This window comes from Contarinia nasturtii, unplaced genomic scaffold (genome assembly GCF_009176525.2).
Source record: "Contarinia nasturtii isolate CC-2019 unplaced genomic scaffold, AAFC_CNas_1.1 Cnas_scaffold_928, whole genome shotgun sequence".
NCBI classification, from domain to species: domain Eukaryota; kingdom Metazoa; phylum Arthropoda; class Insecta; order Diptera; family Cecidomyiidae; genus Contarinia; species Contarinia nasturtii.
This window is the reverse complement of record NW_022198275.1, coordinates 2,556,936-2,580,628: the sequence shown is the minus strand read 5'-3', so window position 1 is coordinate 2,580,628 and position 23,693 is coordinate 2,556,936. Positions and strand designations below refer to the sequence as shown.

At 34.0% G+C, this 23,693-nt stretch overlaps 1 protein-coding gene across 6 annotated transcripts in view; it reads left to right on the top strand.

The window, feature by feature from the left end:
• LOC116343112 (MAGUK p55 subfamily member 5-A) overlaps nucleotides 1-21,972 on the top strand; it is an 83,131-nt gene extending 61,159 nt beyond the window's left edge. For 5 of the 6 annotated variants that reach the window (XM_031771011.1, XM_031771010.1, XM_031771009.1 and 2 more), the window contains 11 exons: nucleotides 484-650; nucleotides 1,949-2,703; nucleotides 4,472-4,657; nucleotides 15,858-16,053; nucleotides 17,681-17,895; nucleotides 18,058-18,264; nucleotides 18,406-19,285; nucleotides 19,367-19,498; nucleotides 19,589-19,770; nucleotides 19,868-20,020; nucleotides 20,141-21,972. In XM_031771011.1, coding sequence (XP_031626871.1) covers nucleotides 484-650; nucleotides 1,949-2,703; nucleotides 4,472-4,657; nucleotides 15,858-16,053; nucleotides 17,681-17,895; nucleotides 18,058-18,264; nucleotides 18,406-19,285; nucleotides 19,367-19,498; nucleotides 19,589-19,770; nucleotides 19,868-20,020; nucleotides 20,141-20,170 — 3,103 coding nt within the window. In that variant the 3' untranslated portion in view covers nucleotides 20,171-21,972. The remainder of the gene's footprint in view (nucleotides 1-483; nucleotides 651-1,948; nucleotides 2,704-4,471; nucleotides 4,658-15,857; nucleotides 16,054-17,680; nucleotides 17,896-18,057; nucleotides 18,265-18,405; nucleotides 19,286-19,366; nucleotides 19,499-19,588; nucleotides 19,771-19,867; nucleotides 20,021-20,140) is intronic. The other variant, XM_031771013.1, reaches the window with a different exon arrangement.
• Nucleotides 21,973-23,693: the final 1,721 nt, after the last annotated feature.

The window sequence follows — 23,693 nt, the reverse complement described above, 5'->3', positions numbered from 1 at the left end:
TATCTTGTTTAAAAATATTATGTATGAATGGGTTAGAATAAAAACTCCACTTGTATATTTTGTCTGTGGAAATAAAACAAGAAGTTTTTCAGTTCACATTCGATGGATTCGCTTGCATCATTTAATTTAAACTTTTTATTTGATTTTTTTATCTTCCACTTCTTCTGACAAAACATCGGTTTTTCTAACCAGTTCTACAAAATATGGCTCCATAGCCAATAAGCATGTTTTTTGGGTGATAAACATTGTGTGTTTGTGTTTTCAAGGAAATATTATTATTATTATTATTATCTTGACTTAATATCAGAATGTTGCAACAGAAGAAAATTCAACGAATGAATTATATATTTGGCAATCAACTATGAACCAAATTTACGATTCACCATATACAATACAATTTATATAAAATGCTCTAATTATATTTTAAAAAAAACTTTGTTCTCAATTATTCATCTTGACGTTTTTTTTTTCTCTTTTTTGCAGGCCACGACGCCGATCCGGCTCAAGCATTGTGGTATTGAGCGGAAGTGATTCAATTGATGACTATATCAAATCAGACAATATCGAACACTATCGGATAACCGACGGAACCTACCGAGATTCACACAACTTAGAAATGCTAACGATGATGCCAATGAATCAAGACAATGGTACGTATGATTGAAAACCGAAAAATGTAGCAGTATTTTGTGCTCAAGATTTATCCACTTAGTAACAAAACCAATGGGAAATGGCAAAGTTTTTTTTCCGTCCAAGTTTCATCCATAATTGGATGTTGAACTAATGAAAGAGGAAAAAATCAACCGCAAAAAAGGACATTCGCCACACTAAAAAGTTATCCAAATAAAAACCAAATGCATGTCTTGCAAAAACTTACGTTTCGGCTATTTACTAATGCACTTTTTATGAGTTTGTGGCTTGAGCAAAAGAGCAAAAAAAAAGAATGTTATTTTTTATGGTGCTGGCTGTTCAAATACAATAATAGAGAAAAGCAAACGAGAAAAACTGAGACTGGAATTAGCGATACCAAATGAGAGCGCTTCATTTGCAGAATGCAAGTTTTGTTCATATAGCGCTGTTTTTAAATGCAATCTGTCATTCCGGCACAATAGCTCTTTGGTCCGAATTAATTGTCGTTTTTCTCGATGCAAAAATAACCTCATCTTCATAACAATAACAAAAATTCGTGGAACGTGCAAAATCGCCTGAAAGTGTGTCGTCGTAATGCTGAGAATTGGTAATAATACACGAACACATTTTGCTCTCCCTCATTGCAATTTTTTCAAGCGGTAAAACACGCTTGGTTTTGCGACTATTCACAAAAATGAATCATAAACGAAATGAATTTCAGTACACATATTAAAAAATAATAAAATTGTAAGGAAAATGTTCGAGGTCAAAAAATCCCAAAATGCATGGAGTGCGGAAAAAATAATGTAAACATACGAAAAAAAATTGTTTTACGATGTCGTGCGTAAGCAAAGCGGCTTTTCAAACATTTTTTGCATATTTGCATGGTATTTTCTGCTATTCTCGTATGTACTCATGCGAACCGACACACCGTGCTCGTTCTGGAGCTGAGGTTCTGAACGATGCATTTCATGTAACTTGGTGCCGACACACACATAGTATCCACTTTTTGACACAGCAAATCTCAATTAATGAAGACGGCTACACGGTCGCTTTACAGTTTTCTCGAATTTATGTCAAAGACTCAAATTACACATGACACTAATTTCAGATAGAAAAAAAAAACGTTAAAAACTAATTGCGCGCACGTTTAATTACATATTGCATGCGAAAAAAACCACGTTCCTCTCTCTCTCTCTCTCATACGTACAGCGACACGCCGACACAACTTAAAGAAAAAACAGTAGAATGATAAAAAATTAAGTAATTTCCACATTGTTGCTATCTCTAATCATTTTGTGTTTGCAAATCCAAATAGGTCCACATCGCGAAATGGCAGTTGATGTTCCCGATTCGTTTATTGCACGGAATAAGACACCACCACGATATCCACCACCCCGACCACCCACCACACAGGTAATTTATACGCCAAATGGTTCACAAAAACAGCCGTTGTTGTCAACATCATCGGCAACATCGTCGCTAAAATCCGGTTCATCGTCCATTGGAAATGGTGGTGTGTCACTCGATTTACAACCACCACCATCATACACATCATCCACAAATGTCGATAACAATCATGCAATCATCAATACGAATCTTCATCAAAATAACAATCATCACATGAAAAATTCATCGTCGTCATTCGACAGTTGCAATGAATTCAGTAAAAAATCATCTAGTAAATGTCCATCATCGTTGGGCTCGGTATGTGAATCGATTGGTTTCGATTCGATGAGCTATCGAACAAAATCCCGTGGTTCGCTTAGTACACGTAGTTCATCATCGGGCGGTGAAATCGGACCGCCTGAATATGATTTGGGACCACATCGAGAAATGGCCGTTGATGTTCCCGATAATTTTGTTGCCAAAATCAAAATGCCGCCACGCTATCCGAAAAACGCTACCACTACAGCGGCCACATCGAATCCACTACAAAAATCAAAAGAATCACTATCATCTACAAATTCAACATCGACCACAACTGAAAAAGACGCAATCATTACATCCACAACAAATTCACAGACAATCAATAACATTACAACACCACAAACGCCAAACCGAAACAGCGAGGTATTTTTTTTGTTTCTTCATTTTACATTTAGTTTTTGTTTTTTCGGTTTTGGGATTCTTTTTATGTATTGTATAGTTTAACAATTGGTTTGATTTTTTTTAGAGAATATTTTGGTTTATCATTTCATTTTTCATTCTGGTGTTCCATTTTGTTTTTATCAGTTGTTTTATACTTTATTGCTCTGGGGGCTTTTGTGCATACACATTTGACACGGCTAACCACAACGACAAATGTACTTTCAACACGCTTGAACCATTATAAATATCTTTAAATGGAAATTATTTTGGACGCATTTGAGTATCAATAACAAATAAATATGTGTGCATTTGAAAATTCGTTACACGAATATGACGGTGTTTCAATTGATCACATACACCGGCACATACAAAGTAATCAAGACACCAAAATATAGGATTTGTTCAATATAGAAAGAGGAGTGCAATAATTGGTGTACATTGCATGTATAACACGCATACTTACATGATGGTCCGTTGTCAAACAAAGTAAAACAGCTAATGAATTAAACAAATAAGCTTAATCATGTTTATTCAATTAGGTGATTGTTCCCCCGATGGTGCTTATGTTTTGTGGTACAAGTATACACTTTTGATTTGCGCCATACGCGCCCTCCACACACACACGCACACACTCTACTGTTTACACTTGCTCTTTGAATTCGGTAAATGTTGAGATAACCGCATGCTATCCGCCTTTGTCATACTAGATATAACATTGAATGTTCAAAAAAACGTTTCGGTTATTTTCAAAAAGAACGAATTTTCAATCAAATTCAACCATTCATCGAACAAGAAGATGAAGACAAGAAAAAAAAAAACAAAATTATTTTTTTACGGTCACAACAAATTTACTTTTATTACATTGTTAACTAATATCATTGAAATACCTGAGAAGTAACACCCAATACTGTAGAATGAAGAAAAAAAGGGCAAAACAAACACATGTTCACAAATCAAAAGAAAAACACCGAAACAAAAAGGCATATTCATAGTCTTTACTTCATTGGAAACGGAGATAAAATTGAAAAAAAAAAAAAAAAAGAAAAAAACAAATTTGAATAATTTTCGATGGCTTTTAACAGTTATCCAAATATTTAGGTAGAATTTTTGTTCGGGGGATTTCTTTTCTCTCACACTAGAATAACACTTTTGTGCAAGAACACATTTGTATGGGGTTTTTGTGCATTTTCGTTTCATAATCTATCGTTTTTGATTTTGCTGTTTTTTTTTTATTGAAGTTTGTTTGTTATTTTTCGATTGGCAAAAAGATTGTTTGATTTTATTTATTTATATCTGGGAAAACTTAAAACATATTTTACGATCTATTTTTCAAACACAAACATACTCATCCCATAATGCCAAGCTGTGTACACTATATCTCACCTCAGACATTTTTTACATTATCACACACTTACATAATTCATTCTCGTTGCAACATCAGCAAAACACTAGAACACCATTTTCCATTGGTTTAGCGCGCATATTCACGAGCTGCATATAAAATCCCAATAGAGACAGAGAATAAAAAGGAATATGCCGAACAAAGAATCAACAAATCAATTGATTGCTTATTGAAACGTTGTAAATATTAATGTTTGAAATGCAGATATGAATCGGAAACATGAAATGTTCAAATTAAATTTCAAAATATCTCTACTTTTCTGTCATAATTACATAAATTAAAACATTGCTCTTGTCAGCATCGGACTGAAGTGATTTATTAATAATGGGTGTTAATTGAATTTTACAGCTTAATGGATCAATTCGACCGGTACCACCGCCACGCGGTCATTTGAATTTGGAGAAAGATGGAAGAATAGTAAATCGAGCGCCAGCACCACAAGTCCCCGACCGTAATCCGGCACTACAAAGTAATCAAATTGCTCAAGTTGTTGATGCAACACCCGAACAAATTGAAAGCATCAAAAAATATCAGGTGAGTGTGTTTGTTCCTTTTATCTCATTCATTTCAATTTTCATGCAAAACGATTGAGCGGAATGTTTTAATGTTTGTTCAACTATCGAGAAAACAGTCTTCTGTATGAACAAAAAACAAACAATATTAATTCATGGAAATGAATACTATTTATTATAACACGAATCACAAAAAATGCGTCCAAAGTGACAAAACTGTTTTTTATGTATAATGCCCACAGAATAGATAAAGATGAATTATGCATTATGAAACAACAACAAAAATAACACCATTTTTTATTTTGTCAAAAAAAAAAAAACAATTTACCGACAAAAAATCTCTGTATACCCGGGGTCTTAACACAAAAATGTGTCATCCATAAATATTTCAATGAAGAAAAAAAAACAGTTGTTTATTGATGTTATATTTTTTCCGCTTGATTAACCTCGGAAATTAATATTCAACAATTTATTTTTGGTTTACAATACAATAACTTCATTTAATTGTTTCGATGCTAAAAAGGCACATATATGTGCTCACAGCGACATCTGACGTATTTGATTTCCACCGAACTTCGTCGAAAGCTCGTAGGCTTGTTTGTATGCAAAGAAGCAAAAGTCGTAAAGAATGTATTAAAATAACTAAAATACTTGAGCGGTTTTTTCTCACTTTTGATAAATGATCATTTTCTTTTGAATTTTGTTCCACCAAAATGATAATCTAAAACTCTTTTCACGCATTGATCAGTTGATTTGATTAAATTTTAATGCAATCCCGTAGAAGAACAAAAAAAATTGTAACATTGCCCGTGCAAAGTTCAAGTGAAAAATCGGTCAATATTTAAAAAAAAAACCTCGTCTACGTTTCATTTTTATTCTCTCTCGCATGATCTAAAGTTTATGCAAATATTCATAAGTTTTTCTTCCACCACATACAGTATATGATAAGAAAGACCGCTTTGCTACTATATGTTACACGTGATTTGCTTACAAAAACTTCTTACTTCACTTTGATATTTGTTAGTGGTGAACATTTTGATGCGTTTCTCTCTCTTTTCCTTCTCCATATTTCGCGCAAGGGTGGTGAAATTGTGTACACCATGCCAGACAATTCATACACTTCCTATAATATGTGCCAAACTTGATGCAACCCTAAAAACTCTCTATTTTAATAAAACAAATGGCAATTTTTGAAATTGAAATATTTCGCATAGTTTTTTCCCCCGTCCTTTACAACGGTGCGGGTAGATGTGCGGTGATTTTGCATGAATGCAAAACTTTTTCGATTTTATGAAATGTCAACTGCATTTAAATTGACTCTGCAGCTGTTACAAAAATGTTGATTTTTCCCATTTTCTTTTCAAACATAAAATTTGTTCGACTCATTGTTCTTGTTGCTATTTTACTGTTCGTTTGGTGCGCTTCCGTCATCAATCATTGCACGGTCGATTTCTGACAGTGTTGAAACAAGAACAAAAAAAAATCGTGCACTTTTGAGAGCAAAACCAACAACAGCCAACCATTATAGAATACTGAAATGCAAATGTGCATAATGTGAATTGAATTTTCCTGAAATTGCGGCAAATGCCAATCAATGTGAAATGAAATATTTGGGCTTTTCAACAAATACGAAGAAGAGAGAGCGAGAAGAAGAAAAAATAATTTTGATATAAATTCTATTGAATTTATTGATTGATTACGTGATGATAGCGTGCGACGATGCAGTGCACTACTGCATTATCAAACGGCATTGGAATTATGCAATCGATGAGTGCCAGAAATGCATCGCATTATAATAAATTTAATTGCTTTAATTGCATCGATTAAATAATCTAGCACATTGCATGTAGAGAAAAACATAAAAAATATATTTTTTTTGTCAGATCACATCAAAGCAAACCGTTCGCAACCGAACGGTTAAAAGTGTAGTGTTACCACAATAGTAATAATGATGATATTGCAATATACTGGTGATTAAAAACCTTGGTAATATTTAGCAACATCAAATGGACATACGGCCTCGTTATTGCTTTTCACCTTCCGTTTTAAATTCGTGCAAAAATGCCGAATCAATTGAAGAAATTCCATTGAAATCAATATGATAGAAAGTGGAAAATACTTGGCATAGACATGCATTGAATGCAATATTATAGAGTGCAATTCATATACACATATGTGAATATATTACTAGACAAAGATATGTTAAACAATGCAAAAACACACGTTTGAAAATGCGCATTGCAAACCAATTTGTCGGTTTGTACATAGACACCACAAATAGATCACGTAATTCGACATTATTTAATGAATGAATTCATTATTCGGACAGCCTAGAACAATTAGAGGAGAATGTGTTTCACACGTAATGAATACGAGATGGAAAATAGTTTAAATTTTTTCGACAACGTCACTCATCGAACGATTTAAATTCAAGGAATTCCATAATTATAAACTTCGTCTCTTGCACAATGAATGTTGTCAAGTTATCGAAATAGTTCGCCCCAGTTTTTTTAATCTGTCTTATCATTTCCGAAGAACTGGAAAAAAATGCTTGCGAATATATTGTAAGATTTAGATAAATTACATTTCATCGTTGGGCTCTTAAAATCTTGTATTGAATTGGGCACGGTGATTATTTTTCAAATATTTGTTTTGCAAAGATGAACACAAATACAGCCATTTTAAATTGTAATTACGTGCTACAAGTTTCTGATTACATTTCTTTGGAAAAAATATATCCCAACACTCAGAAAGCAACAGGAGAGAAGTGAAACGAATTAGCTTAGCATTTCGCAGAATTTCTATGGAGGCGACTTCATTTTCAAATTGGCAAATGGCATTTGAATTCCACCGAAAATGAGAAAATACACAAAAGATGTGCTCACCGGATTTTAAGCTCCAAATAATTTGAGTGTATTAAGCGAATATACGTGGTCGACAACATTACAAATTAATTTATTCAAAGTGCGTGCGCCTGTCTTGGCATTCTTTGCCTTTGCTTTCTGTACTTGAGAACGAAATGAAAAAAAGCAGAAGAATAATAAGAGTATATGGAAGAGACTGATCACCATCCCACTGTGTTGAATTCCAACTATGAAAATTGATAGACACATTTACCGTATGCACGCACACAAATACCTGACTGGTATCAGAGCATCGTGTTGCATTTGTTATCGCCTTTGTTTATTGAGCGTCTGCATTTTAATGCATCCACACACACACACAAATACCGTACATTAAAATGCATTCATTTAACCAAAAACACGAACCGAAACCCCATGAATAGATTTACTTCTGGATTTTTCTGTTCATTTCATCCGGTGTATTTACGTGGCTCAGGTGAAATTATTCGTCGGGCTTGCCAGCACCAATAACCATAACACAAGCATTTAGTAAACATTAATTTGACGACGACGACGACGACAACGACAGTAACAACGACAACACGATGCCACGGCCTACACACAGTCGCCACTTGGTTGCACTATTCAGAATACAAGATCCATTGTACAGTGAAAAGAGTTCATAAACACGCTCACACGGCCAATCCAAGCGATTTACACATGATGAAACAGATAGAGAAAAAACCCAACCATACTTTACCAAAGTCATTTAAGAGAAATAGAAATTGCGATACAAGAGAAAGAGAAGAAAATATATAAAAAATCCAACAACAAATGAAGTGAAAAAAAGACCAAATAAACGTGACAGAATCGAGAATGCTCTCAACTCTCTGTATGTTGATGAAATGGCATAAACTCATTTTCATTTTCTATGCGACTATATGTACGCACCATGGTTACATGCAAAACAAACATAAATGACATTTGTCGAATAAAAACTACAAACAAACTTGCCCGGTTACTTATAAATCCATGCGAACAATTTATTTTTATTTTGTCGTTGGCATGTCCCCATGTCCACGAGTATTGGGTACAATGACTGCTTTGCTCTCTCCCTCTCTCTCTCTCTCAATAGTTACAACACAGAGTAGGAAAAAAAAGTAACGCATAAGTGTTCGAGTCGGCCACTCTATGATCGTGATAGTTTATGCATGAGACGCATTCACCCACAGCGAGAGATAGAAAGAGAAGCAATTGCAGCTGAAGAATTTTTCTGTTTACTTTTTTTTTGTTCTCTTTCACTTTGCGTCGATGTTCCTCTCCGCTCACACAATGCTCATACGTGAAGTTATAATAACGTTTCATACCTGAATGAATAAAACGCACGTACACATTATCAATTTCTTGTGTTGTTTTCATTTACTGGTGTGCCACACTATAAATGCTGTATGTGTGAATGCTGAATAGACGGTAATCACGTGTCTCCCTTACTCTCATGCTCTTTTGTTGTTCGACAGTTTTTTTTATGGCACATTCAACATTGACGTGAGTTTTATACGTTTCAGCAATTCATAGAGTGAAACAGTGTATCCATTTAAAATGTATACGAAAAGCATTGAACAACAAAATAAAAATATTCACACCACTATGCCAAAGCCTCAAGCATACTATGTTTGTGTGTCGTTGGTGTTGTTTTTGTTTTAGTAATTGTCTTTTATGCGATGTGTGTGAGAGAGTATGTGTGCGTGGTTGACTAAACTCACTTGGAACGATCAGGTTTAAGTGCGTTAATATACTGCTGCTTCTTCTTCTTCTTCTTTTTCTCTATTTTCCTCATTCTCAATTTTTAAATGTTATTCTACTCTATATCGATGTGGTGTGTTTTGACTGTGTCGTGAACGAGTAAAGTAGCAACGGCATACGGTGTGAGTGTGCTATGGCTACACAAAATGCGATATTGTGATTAGTTAGCGTGGATTTGTTAACGAGTGCGGGTTAAACAAAAACAACACAGCAATGTTCGAATATTGACAACAGCAAGTGTGTGAATTTTTTTTATTGTGTTACTGTTGTTGGTGATTCTTCTGGCCATTCTAACTGCGTATTATATAAAATTTATTATCGATTGCCATCACTTCCGAGAATGATCGAAAAATGAAATTAGATTTTTGGCATCATTTCAGTGTATCCACACGTATGTGTGCAATGTAGATTGTTTAGAGTTGTTTTACGGATTAAAATATAAAGTGTTTTCTGTTGTATCGAAAATAGTTGAAATTTTGTTCTGTATTTTGTGTGCATACGTTGAAAACTAGGCTGCAACAATCTGTGCCGGATTTGGTATTTTGTTTACGTCATTTTAAGCCAAATGTCGAAGTTGGCCTTTGAATGTTGTTATTGCATTGACAAAAAAAAAACAACCAAAACAGGGACAGAACAGTAAGAGCAGGAGAGATGACATTTTGAAATTATCTAAAATGATGAGCATAAATGCATTGAACATAAATAATAATCGATTTTTCACTGAATTTTATCCGCCCCCTGACAACGCCGTCCAAAATCGTGACAACAAATGCCCAAAAATGTGTACATTTCTAGATGCTATTATAAATGCGTGAGCAATTTTTTAGTGATTATATGCGAAAAGTGGCTGAAAATCAGAACTCATTACCATAATAATTTCATGAATGCCCCATAATTATCATGGTAAAATGTGTGAAAATAATCCATTGTTTCTCTCGTTCTGGATTGTTTTCTCTTGTCGAGTGGAAAATGAGCGTGTGTGATGAGTGTATGTGATGACGTATACTTCGGGCGAACATAATGGATTATAATTGTTTATTCTGAATCAAATTTGACCTTAGCCTTTCAAATACATGACGTGACAACACTGAACATAAAAAAAAGAGTTGAAAGAAAATGCATTTGAACGCTGTCGAGGCACTAGGTATTTTATATTCGAAATGCAATGCCATTGTAAATGAAATTAACATATCCACTTTCTATCAAGTGCCATGCATATAATGTTGTTGTTTTCGTGTTTTATGTTTTATTTTTGGTGAATTGATTTTTTTAAGTATGATGGAATGCTATTATTGTTATCTGTGTGAGATATCTATTGTTATCAAGGAAAATTAAAAAAGAAAATTTGTTGTTGCTGTTGACTAATTATTGAAACGAAAAAAAAAACACTCAAATAAAACAGCTCAAGGCTTACTTATCAGTTTTATTTGATGTGCATGAAAGTCGTCATCACATGTACCCGCCGCCACTTCTCGTTGCGGTTTTATCGTTATAAAACTCGATTCATGGAATATAGCGTGATTATTATGATTATTTGGCATTTAAGCAACCAACTCTTGTGTATGTGTCTGTTTTTTATCCGATTCACGGCAATCGATTATTACGTTTCAGTGATTTTGAGTGTGACAAAACTAAAATATCAAAAGTTCTGAATTTCACATACACTGTTATTTGTTGCTGCTTTGATCGACCTAAATCCTTCGCCCAACCACATGAAATGGCACTTTAATGGAAAGCGAGAAAAAAAATATAATCGATGATGTTCACAAAAATAGAAAATGCACTGAAGCAAATCCGTATGGAATCATACCGAATGATTTCCAATAATAAAAATAGCGCATCGTGGCTGTAATCGGCAGTTTGCTATTCACGCTATCACGAGTGTTTCGTGTTAATGTTTAATGCTTACCTGCATATTTGTTATTATCTCTCCCTCTTATTGAACGTTAGAATCATCATGAATCAGTTTGTTGTTTCACTTTACAGCTTCAAGTTGTGCACATCTGCATTGGCTCGTTGCGATATTTAGCTACAAGCAATTTTCGAAAAGTTTGGATTTTAATCCATCCAACACAAGCGGTGAGATGGATTTCGATTGTTTATTGTGAGATATGAACGCATTAAAATCGCTTTACATTTGAGATGCAATAGCTCACGAATAAATAATTCAGACATTAAAATGCACTGACGCAAACATCAATGGAAACTAATCATTTGCAAGTTTTAATTACCCATTCACTGTTTAAATTTTTTCTCTCGTTCTTTCATTCAATCCCAATATCTCGTTTAATTTTGCATGTGAACTCTCTTCTCTGAATGGGGGCTCTGTGCCTCTCTGTATTTGTGTCATCCACCGTAAGCAACAACAACAACATCATCATTGCGCACACTTTCTGCATATAATAACCGATCCTCAAATCATCCATTGCATAAGTCGACGTCTGCTGTTGAGCGATATGAGCAGCAGCTTGAAAGAAAACACTTTTGCATCGAGCCATACATACAAGTTTAAATTGCATATTCCAATTTTTTTCTTTTTTTTCTTTTCGCTTTTCTGCCGCATTTTTTCTCTCTCTTCTGTTCATTTTCCCAAAGTATTCAGACTTAAATTCAAAGAAGTGAAGTGAATATGAGTATCTGCCAAAAAGTGCAATGGTTCGTCAAAAAATATTTACACACACATTTATACGTGTATGTACAACGAGTTTTTTTAAGCGATACGATAAAAAAAAATACTTCAAGTATTGCATGTGGTAAAAAAAAATTGCGAAAATGATTACGATTTGGCTAAGCTGCGCCGCATCGAGTGATATTTGATTTCGGTCTGGTGGTACTGCGCAATAAACCGATTTATTCAGCCATTCGTACACGAAATCCACTTGGAAAAATGTATTGCACCCGAAAAAAGAGAGAAAAAACCAATGCATGAAAGTATGTGGGCAAAAAAATTGGTATTTTTCGAATGAATCGTGAACATCGACAGCACAAAAAATAATATGTGAAATCCTGTTGAATGTGCTTGACAGTGCGGAGTGAATGATTGAAATTTCATCATGTGACAATCGCGAGTGCGACTGTTTTTGAACTTAATGCGTTCGATTATGCATTAGATTTCAATAAGTTTTACAACATATTGCCCATTGTGCTCAGTCAATTTATTTCATAAAGGCGAACATGATGTTTCGAATCACCAAAAATGGAAGTGGCAAAAACAAAACATTATTTGAATACTAATCAAAACGAAAATAAACACATACAATTTTCGTATAGCTAATTGACATTCCATGCAAAAATATTCAATGAATGTGAATTTTATTTTATTTTTTGCATACAAATAAAACTGAGCAATGGACTACGTGAACAGAGAAATATCTTTCTTTTTTGTTTAAAAAATGCAAGTATTTGCTGTGTGCGCGTTAATTGAACCGCACACCACTTCGTGAACGTTCCAAAGATGACATATTGCAAACGATAATAACAACAAGCTAAAAAGCCATTTCCTGAAAATGAGACACAATTCGATCCGATGTGATCAATATATATTTCACATACAAACACAAGAAAGTCAAAAGACAAAAAAAAAATGTTTATTGAAAAATGTGACAGGCACTACAATTTGTATGGTCGGCTGTGACTTATGATCGTTGTCATTAACGATGATGACTTGAATATTTCGTGATCATGTGATTTCTCCACACTTTTTTTGTCTTCGCTTTGGCGATAATAAAAAAATGCCCATACTTTAAGAAATGAGAAACACACACGGTGTGAGCCGTGAATATATAAAAAAAATTGAATTGTTTTATTGGATATAATGGCGCCAAGTGGTCGTGCAAGGCTTAAAAAAAGTCATTCACTAATATGATTAATATCTTTTTAAGCCGATATATATATATATATAAAATCGAAATATCGATTTGAAATAGAAATATATCAACGTATGCTCTGTATATTTCTCCGTATGTCGATTGAAAATGTCGGTGGTGATAAGTTGAATATTTATCATTTGTGAACAAAAACAAAATTCGTGAAGTGGTTTTTAAATTGGGTGAAAATTGTAGTAATGTGAGGAATAAGGTCAAAATAGTGCTTTGTAAAGTAAATTATCGATTTGATTTGTGGCCAACAATTTATCGTTGTTGCAGTTCAACTCATTCACTCGTGTGGCGGCAAAATGCTTCAAAATACGAAAATTGAATTAAAATACATTTGCATCAATTCATACATACAAATAAATGTTTGCTTAGCATTTCGCATTCAATTACCTGGATGGTAAATTTTATGCAAATGTTATATTTTGCATCGGCAAAACTAGTGTGCTATAGATCAATGCGAGTCTTACTCTGGTGCACATTAACATCAACTATTTGCACTTTATGTCATTTCGTACTATTTGCCAACTTCATCGCTTGGAACTGTATGTCTACGTTTATATCTACATGTGAGTGAATGTGTGTATGCATTTGGTCGGCTGTTATGATATGCAAGCGTCTAGTTATATGCCTGAACATTGGAATGCACATTTATTTGGGCAATTTCGTCTAATTCAAATTCATATATTCCGATATATTTATTGACATCTCTGCAATTTTCAAGCAAATCGAGTGTTGGTGCGGCGAATGAATGCGAAAACTCCGGTTTCTCCATCTCCCTCTCTTGCTCTCTTACTCTTGGATTTGTGAATGTCGTTGTGAGTGATTCGTTTTATGTTTGTTATTTTTGCCATATTTGTTTTGTATTTCAACAAATGTGGAAGCCGAAAGAAATCTATCGACATTTATAAAATCGAATTTCTTCTCGAAACATTTTAAAACCAATGGCCAATCAATTAACTACACATAAGGTTTTATGTATGTATATGTTTGTTTCCACTTCAAACCAAGCTCGGTTAATAAAATGTTCTCTTTCAGTGTGTCCGAACATTGCATGCACATAACCGCCGAAGCAACGATATATCGAGAGACTGTATGAAGCGAATGAACTGAGGCAATTTATTGTGAGCAAATGTGTGTCAATGGATTTAAAGTTTCGATGCGATAAATAAAATGTGTTATTTTCTCGCGTCCATTCAAAAGCCAAAGCATGGTACACACGCAGAGAATGGCGCAAAAATGTGAAGCATTAGATTTACACCGGTCGTATGGTTTATATCGGGGATTACTCCAAATTGATTATCAGATTAAAATGTGTTTGTGTGCTTGCGTATAAAACAGTGGCCAGAGATAATAAAATAATACCAAATAACACTTTCAATTGATTCTATTTGATTCACAACCGAACATCAAATTTATACGCATGCAGACGATTTGTATTATTTTTTTTCTCTGCGACGCACATAAAAAGCGTGTCGATATTTTTCAGACAATATAATGAATTGCCTAATCAAAGAATTTGTAGTTCGAAATTCAATTCATACGTTCTTTTTATTGTTAGTTAATTAATTCGAAAAACTTTCTTGGGCACGATTTGCATCATTTTTCTTTTCATACACAATCGCATCGCTAATGAACGCACAACGATCGCGTTTCGACTGGTTTTTGAAAGTAACGAGAATATATGGGCGTGTGCGCACACCACACAGAACTATGGACTGAAGAGTTGTATATTTGTTTTCTGAAAGTTTATTCTTTTTTCATCTCTCTTTACTATGACAGATATATCAAAATAAGCGTTTAGGTTTTGTTGTTGAGTATATGTCGATGAATGCAAGAGCCTACGCTGTCTTTCAAGCGAGGCTTTGTCATCATCAATGTTTACATTTGTTTTTTTTTCTCTTGAAACCGCTTCATTGGTTCATATGGTAATTAGTTAAAACATCACAAGAATGGAAATAAGTTTTCTTTTCGAAATTTATCGAAAATCGAATGGAAAATAAAAATAAAAATTTTGTTGTAAATCACTCGAAACAGTTTTGAAGCGACACGAAATGAAATATGTAACACACTTTGTTGGAGAATGAAATGATTTGAAGACTCTTTTAGTGAAATTGTGAGTGATGGAAAGAACGTAACAAAAGTATTTAAACAAACGCAAAAGAGAACGAAATAAACAAGCGGAAAATCGCTATATATAGTGAAACGAAGAAGTGTAGTAACTATACAGAGATAGCGAGAACATCAAAAATGGTGATGAACAAAACAAGTTCAATAAATGGCCAATTTTGTAGTAATAGCATCAACAACAATAATAATGGTCCAAGCAACAATGGCCATTTAATATCGAATGGTAAAAGTGTTAACAACCTCATGTATTATGACCACAATGCACAGCGCATCGAAGAATATAAGGCAAGTATATTTAGAGCGAATGTGAGTAGTGTTACAGAGGGTTGGAAAATATGGTGTAGCACAAGAGCATAAACAAACAGACTTTCCGCAACGTCGAAGAAAAGACGAAAAACGTTTCGCGTGAAAATTTAATGAAATCATAAAATAGTCGAATAAAAAGAAAATACCCAAACCAGGCATCAAATATTAAGGCAACGCAAGTTACCGTTTAGTATCTAAAGTTATTCACAATGCGTTTCATATACTAACCATTTCTGCAATGTTTTCGTTTTGTGTGTATTCATTTCAGGAGCAATTACGACGGCGTCGAGAAGAAGAGGAGCGTATAGCACAACAGAATGAATTTTTGCGTGCCAGTTTACGTGGATCACGTAAACTACAAGCACTTCAGGATAATCATCCGTTGGCTAGTGAACAGCAACGACCACCCATTGGTATTGACAACGATGCATTCATCGCCGATGAAGATGTTGAAAGAATTTTGGGTAAGTGAATCGCACGCGCATTTTCAACCACAAAACCATGAAAACATGTACAATCGCTCATTTTAAAATTGCTACATTCAGAGAGAAAAAAATCCGTTTTCACTTTTTGCACTCCATCGCTTTTATTGGTTTTGCCACTCAGTTTCGAGGGTGTTAATTAACCACATCGTTTTTAGCCACAAGCTTGTTTTCTTTGTATTTTCCCAACAAGTGAGAAAACAGAGCGAAAGATAACTCTGGGAGAGCAAACCATTTAGCCTTTGCTCCATCTCTATCTCGTCACTTTTTATTTTATATAGAATATATTTTATTTCTTCATTCAAGCATCGATTTTTCAATGGACCTAAAGTGCGTACTTCAAACTACTATCGTTATTGTGTAGTTTATTGAATAAGAAAAGTAAACCGAGTAAATTTTAACCTCTTTGGCTGTTCATGATTTTTTTTTTGTTCCTCTCCCCATTCAATAAATGATTTCCTTGTGTTCTGCCACTAAATTTGGCCGAGTGCAAAAGAAATATTTATATTACTGAAGTAAGCGACATTGAATTGCGCTAGAGTTAACGAGGTGCAGTGAACGGGAAAATATACAAAAGAGGATATCCGTTTTGTGTTCATTATTATATTTATTCGTATCTCTTTTTTGTGTGTTTGTGTGCACAAGTGTAAACAAGCGCGTGCTGTTGTTCCAGTATAAACAAATACATATATCACGTCGTATTCCGCGTTGCGTCTCCCTATATGACAATAAGTTATTCAATGACTGAGAGAGGGAATGAAATAAAACAACAACTTTTATTTGAAATGGAAACAGTGTTGACAATATTTTTTAAATTTTCAAGCACACTTGCTCTCTTGCAAACAACATCGAACCAACGAATATAATGAGAGAAAAATAAAAAAAAGAGAAACAGAGCGGAAGCAATGATTCACAATGGGAAAAGCATTGATGAGAAACATTGTTGATAAAAACATAATAAAATATGTATTCATCATCTGAACGAAAGAAATTGTTATATGAAAATTTATGTTCATTGCGTTTTCCTTTGACATGATACCCAGCATTTCCAGATACGTGCTGAATTTAATTTGATATGCATTTTTATTGGTGTTTTCCCGCACTAGCGCCCGTACACATGAACTCACCACCAACAATTGAACATTTTATGTGACAGCACTCGCAAACAGTTGCCGCCGCCACACTTGACTGATGTGCTTTGCCATTATTTATGTGCAATATTAAATTGTTTTGCATCTCCACTCGATTTTTCCCATATCACCATTATACCATGTGTGTCTGTCTCTTTCATGCATATGCTCCGTGTATCACTCTCTTTTTCTCTCTATTTAAAATGTTGATTCGAATGAACGCAATAAAATCGGTTTTGAATACAACAAGTATGGCTTTTAAACTACTTTCGTGCAGAAATTGTGTGCGGTTGTGCTTTCTTTTTATGGTTTTGACAATAAAATATGCGACAGATCATCGGAAATGATTGAATTTGTGGAATATTTTTCTCGCATTCGTTCCAATTTTTCTTTTTCATATTGCGCATTTTTCATGTGTATTTTTTTATTGAATTTGGATTTTCCGTTAATATTTCACGTTTTTTGTTACCTCTCAATAGGCTACAATGAACTAGTAGCAGCATTGCAACAACTTCAAGGCCAATTGAATAAGCACGGTTTGGCTTCGTTGGCAGGACGTGTGACAAATGTTCAAAGTTTATTGTTAGGACCAGTCGTTGCACGAGCACTTCATATACGAAGCGCAGTTCTACAACGCCGTCGGCCACGTACACAAAATGCCATTCGCATGGATGCCAAAGCTTTGGCTAAAGAAGTATGTATATTTACCATTAACATAGTACTATGTCATCGTCATCATCATCCTTTTTTAAAATTTTCCTTGCATTTTATTGACGCATAAATCTTTTTATACTTTTCTCTCTTGCAATCGAACTTCAATCCATTGCCATTAATGCTCGGTTTCATGTGTGTACAGTGCGTTGAGCTATTGGCTCACTCTAGTTCACCGGATGCCATCGAATTTTGTAATTTACAATCAACCTACGAAATGGAAGGATTGCTTGAAGCGCATGATTCAATTGCAAACGCAACGGATCGAACACCTGGTCCATCTCTATATGTTGCAGGTGATGGATCCGATACCGTTTCAAATCAAAATATCGCCAATAACAACGTATTAAATGTAAGTTAATAATAGATTTTACCACTTGCAATGACATTAATTCCACTAAAAATGCAATTCGGTTTTAACGACTCTTTCTCTCTCTCTCTCTCTCTGTTTCGTTTCACATTTCATTTCACATTTTCATTTTAATGATTATAGCAACAGCTTCAACGAGATTTAACGTTAGGTGTTTTACACGACAATCAGGACCATATTCGAATCATCAAAATTGAGAAATCAGCTGAACCTCTCGGTGCTACTGTACGAAATGAGGGCGAAGCGGTGGTAATCGGTCGTATTGTACGAGGTGGTATCGCTGAAAAATCCGGTTTACTACATGAAGGCGATGAAATTTTAGAAGTGAATGGAATCGGAATGCGAGGAAAATCGGTTAATGATGTCTATGATTTATTAAGTGCCATGACTGGACAGCTAGTTTTCTTAATTGTTCCTGCATGTCATCCGCCAATTGGTGGCTATGGACGTGATCCGCCTGTACTTCATGTTCGTGCCCATTTCGATTATGATCCCGAAGATGATTTGTATATACCGTGCCGTGAATTGGGCATAAGCTTTCAGAAAGGTGATGTACTACATGTCATATCGCGTGACGATCCAAATTGGTGGCAAGCGTATCGTGAAGGTGAAGAAGATCAAACGTTGGCCGGTTTGATACCGAGCCAATCATTCCAGCATCAACGTGAATCAATGAAATTGGCAATCGCTGGCGAAGCCGGACTATTACGTGGCGGCCGAAGTAAGGAAGGTGCAAAAGGATCGACTTTGCTTTGTGCACGCAAAGGACGTAAAAAGAAAATGAAGAAAACCAGCAGCGAAGCTGGATATCCATTATATGCAACAACCACACCAGATGAACCTGATCCAGAAGAAATACTCACATATGAAGAAGTAGCTTTATACTATCCGCGTGCATCACATAAACGACCGATTGTTTTAATTGGCCCGCCAAACATTGGACGTCATGAATTACGACAAAGACTGATGGCCGATTCTGATAGATTTGCAGCAGCTGTGCCACGTAAGCTATTATTATATATTCACAGTTATTAAAAATGAAACCTTTTAACCGTTTTTCATTTTGCGATCTTTTAACATTTAGATACATCTCGATTGCGTCGCGAAGGCGAAGTTCTTGGCCAAGATTATCATTTTATATCGCGTCAACAATTCGAATCCGACATTTTAGCTCGTAAGTTTGTAGAACATGGTGAATATGAAAAAGCCTATTACGGTGAGTGTCAAAATTTGGACATTAGTTTGTCAATTACTCGAGTTAAAATCATCAAAATTCAATGGATTGTTTATTTTTTTTAATTTCCAGGCACGTCCCTTGAAGCAATACGTACTGTTGTGTCTAGTGGAAAGATCTGTGTATTGAATTTACACCCGCAAAGTTTGAAATTGCTGCGTGCAAGCGATTTAAAGCCATACGTCGTCCTAGTGGCACCACCTAGTCTCGAAAAATTACGACAAAAGAAAGAACGCAACCACGAGCCATACAAGGTATATCCGCATCCCATTGTTAAAATAAATTTCATAATAATATCCAGTGCATTTTATTTTGTAATAAAAAAATATATTATTTGCTTTCACATTACAGGATGAAGACCTGAAAGAGATCATAGCAACTGCACGTGATATGGAAGCTCGATGGGGTCATTTATTCGATATGATAATCATAAACAATGACACTGAACGTGCATATCATCAGCTGTTGGCCGAGATAAATTCACTGGAGAGAGAACCACAATGGGTACATGCTTGCTTTCCTCTTACATATCTAAATTCACTTTCTTTTGCAATTTCATTTTCATTATATGTTTGCATTATTTTGTGCTAATTTCTATACTTTTCTTTTGTGATTCTCCCATAGGTACCGGCTAGCTGGGTGCACAGTAATTAAATGACCCAACACTTTAGCCGCAATAAAGGAAATGAAATGTATGATTAAAGCGGAATCCAAACTGCAATTTTGTAAACGAGACTGTACACAACCCACTTTGAGGGGTTTAAAAAAATACAAATTCACAAAAAATGCAAACATTGTACAGTATGACAAAAGCCAATATTTATTTGAATATGAAATTAATTGGGCCGAATTTTAATAGTAAACGGAACACTGGCATAAGACACAACGCCATAACTCATTTGAGCAATAATATACGTATTAGGAGCGCATGTGATCATCGTTTCGTTTTTTGCGATTGGTCGAAGTAACACAAACATTTGCGGCAATCATAAAAAACTATGAGTATTATATATTTTGTCTTTTGTGCTATTCCTTTAAAAAAATATGTACTTAACACACAGAGAGAGAGAGAGAGAGAAAGTATACTTCGTGCGTTTATAGGCAATTTAAAAGAAAATAACTGATTTATATTGTGAACACTCAATTGAATTGAAATTTCAAATTCAAATATTATGTTTAATGAAGAATGATTTGTTTTTTAGATAAATATAGCTGAAGAAAATAATTAAAATAAATCCTTAGTCCGAAATTGTGCAAATATAAAATGAATGAAAGACTAGAGCTTCAGAGTTAAGGGTGTTGAATCGACATAGGCATCAACCAATTTTCGATATCCGACAAATTGTCTTTACAAATTTTGAGATTTGGAAAGTAAAAGAAATCGAGTAAATATTGCAATAGGTTCTCCATTTTCTTTTGGCAAGCGAAAGAATCAAACGAACGAGAACCGAATTATGTTTTGAACATGAGTAAATGAAATATATGAATGCACTGATTGAAATTCATAGATTTTGTGAAAGAAAACAAAATAAGAAAAAGATGAAAAAAATTGTGTACATAAATGAAAGAAATAAATAAATAATTAGCCGAAATGCACTGTTAATATTCTCGAAATACACACACCCACTTACACACTCTAGTTGTGACTAAAATCTACTTAAAATGCAATTCCCTTTTAATATCATTTCGATGAAAATGTGTATTTTTCGTTTTATTTCGTCGTGTTCGATTTTATTTTTTTATTTTAATTTTTCTGTAAAATCTCAAAATATTTTTGGTTCGATTTCAATGTCGTATGGATATACTTTTCTGTCGTTTTTCTCTTAAGCTGAAAACTTAATTCACACATAAATGGTCTCCTATCCCGTTGACAAAACCGTCACAGATATGTGTAATCGTTGTACTGTTTTCGGAATGAAATGATGAATTCTTTTGTAAAAATATACATTTTTTAATCGTGATTATTTTGAATATATAAGAATAAGAGTAATCGAGAAAAAAAAAATATAAAACACAAATAAATAAATAAAAGCGATGAGTCGTGACAAACAACAGTAAACTTAAGGTGTTCAATGGCATTGCGATGACTACGACGACAAAATAACACACACAAACAAATTTTCACAACTAGGAACTGTTTAGCATAACGAAATCAGACAAGAAATTATAATGCAAAAAAATATATGAAAAAAAAAAACAAAGTGAAATTAAATGTGTTTAGGAACAAATTAGATTATAAATAAATTGAATGGATTATTTTTTTTTCTTCATTCTTCATTTTGTTTAATTCCGATGCCAAGAAGCAGCAACAAGCTTAATATTCTTATGTGCAGAATATTCCGCAAAACTTCAGATGTATTAGATTCTTTCTGTTGACAAACCAACTACATACAAATTGTATAATTAATCTGAAAACAAAAATAATGAGAAAAAAAAAAAACAAAACAAAAACTCTATTGAATAATGTTAGAAATATATAAATAGTAGTTAAAACAAAAATGAATCATTAAACCATTCCAAAAAAAAACTATTTAGAATCACAATGCAGACAATTTATTGACAAACTGAATGACAAAGAGCTCAATATCGTTGAATTAAAAAAAAAAAACGGAAATAGAATCCATTTATTGAATGTTGTTTGTATAAATTGGTTGATTTATATGCTTTACGCCCCCTTTCACACACAATTTTTATTCCGTTCTTTTTTCGTTGACAGAGAATTTTAGCGATTAACATACATACAAACGATTTAGTTTGTTTATAGCAAAAAAACAGTGGTATTTTTTTATTCCATTTATTCGAAATTTATTTTATTTTTTATTCGAAAGATTTGTTTTCTGTAAGAAATTCATTTCAAATTGTATCCCAAGTACTTCTTTTTTTCTTTCGTATTTTAGGTTTAGATTGTTGTTCGAATCAATTTCATGGAAACAAACAGATAAAAAAATGAAAAGTTAAATACATTTATTATGATTAAATGCATACTAATTAAATAAAAAGAAATGATATTTCTCAAATTGAACGAATGATGTTCTTCTTTTCGACTGAATTCCATTCCGTTTCAAGCTGTGAATGTGTGCTTTGAATTCAAATTAGCTGAGGTAACGTATGGGCTAGTGGAGGATAATTCCTCTTTGCAATCCGACAACATTGAATTGAATGTTCCCCTCATAAGAGAAAGCATATAGAGATTATGATATTTTCTTGTAAGCATCGGGAATTTCTTCTTATATTTGCCACAGTGTTGAGACGTGCTGTCTTCATTCACGCTGAATCGCACTGCCATCGTTTTACTTTTTTGAATTGGTGAATTGGATGCCATTTCCACTGCTCCGATGTTTATAAGCAATGGCTTATTGTTTGTAATTGTTTTCGCCAGCCAACTCTTCTCACATTCTAAGTAGAACGAAAGCCGTGAAAATCCTCACCGAGCTATGCAGCCTTTGCTTCTTTCAGAATTTTTTATCGATGCAAGATGTAATTTAACCTGTCGACTCCTCGTCGTTATGTATCCTATTTCATGGTCCAAATTCTCTCTTTGAGTAAGATAGGCAGTCATATGCGTTGCCGTTTGGCAAGTTATGTGCCACTCTGTGTATTGTATTCAACTAACAACCACGAAGTTGTCGCTAAATTGTATTTTACTCATTACAATTTTTTTTGAATGTTATTCAAAATTCATTATACGTTGATATGGAAGAAAAGTTTAATCATATAAATTATTATTAAACAAAATTATTTAATTTCTTCTATTATCCATCAAAGATGGATTCAAAAGAAGCGCACACTTAGAATTTCATCCCATTTCGATGGTAGAAGTTGGTGAAACTATGTGATTTGTATCTCCAAAATGACTAAAAGCGTTACGATTTTTTTTTTTTTTTTTTGGTTAAAATTGCTCGTTACCATAATTCTTTGCTTATAAATATAATATTTACAAAAAATCAATCATTTTACAAAAAAGTAAGTTCAACCGCTAACATTAGTCATCGGAAAGTCCATACATGATATGCTTCAAATGATTGTCAGTTTCATTGTTTACATTCAGCAATTGCTCATCTGCTCTCTAAACATTACGTGGTTTACTCATTTACTCACGCAACTGACATTTATCCAAGAGTGGAAACAGAGAGCGAACAAAGAGAGACATATGTATCAGCTGTATTTTGACACTCGT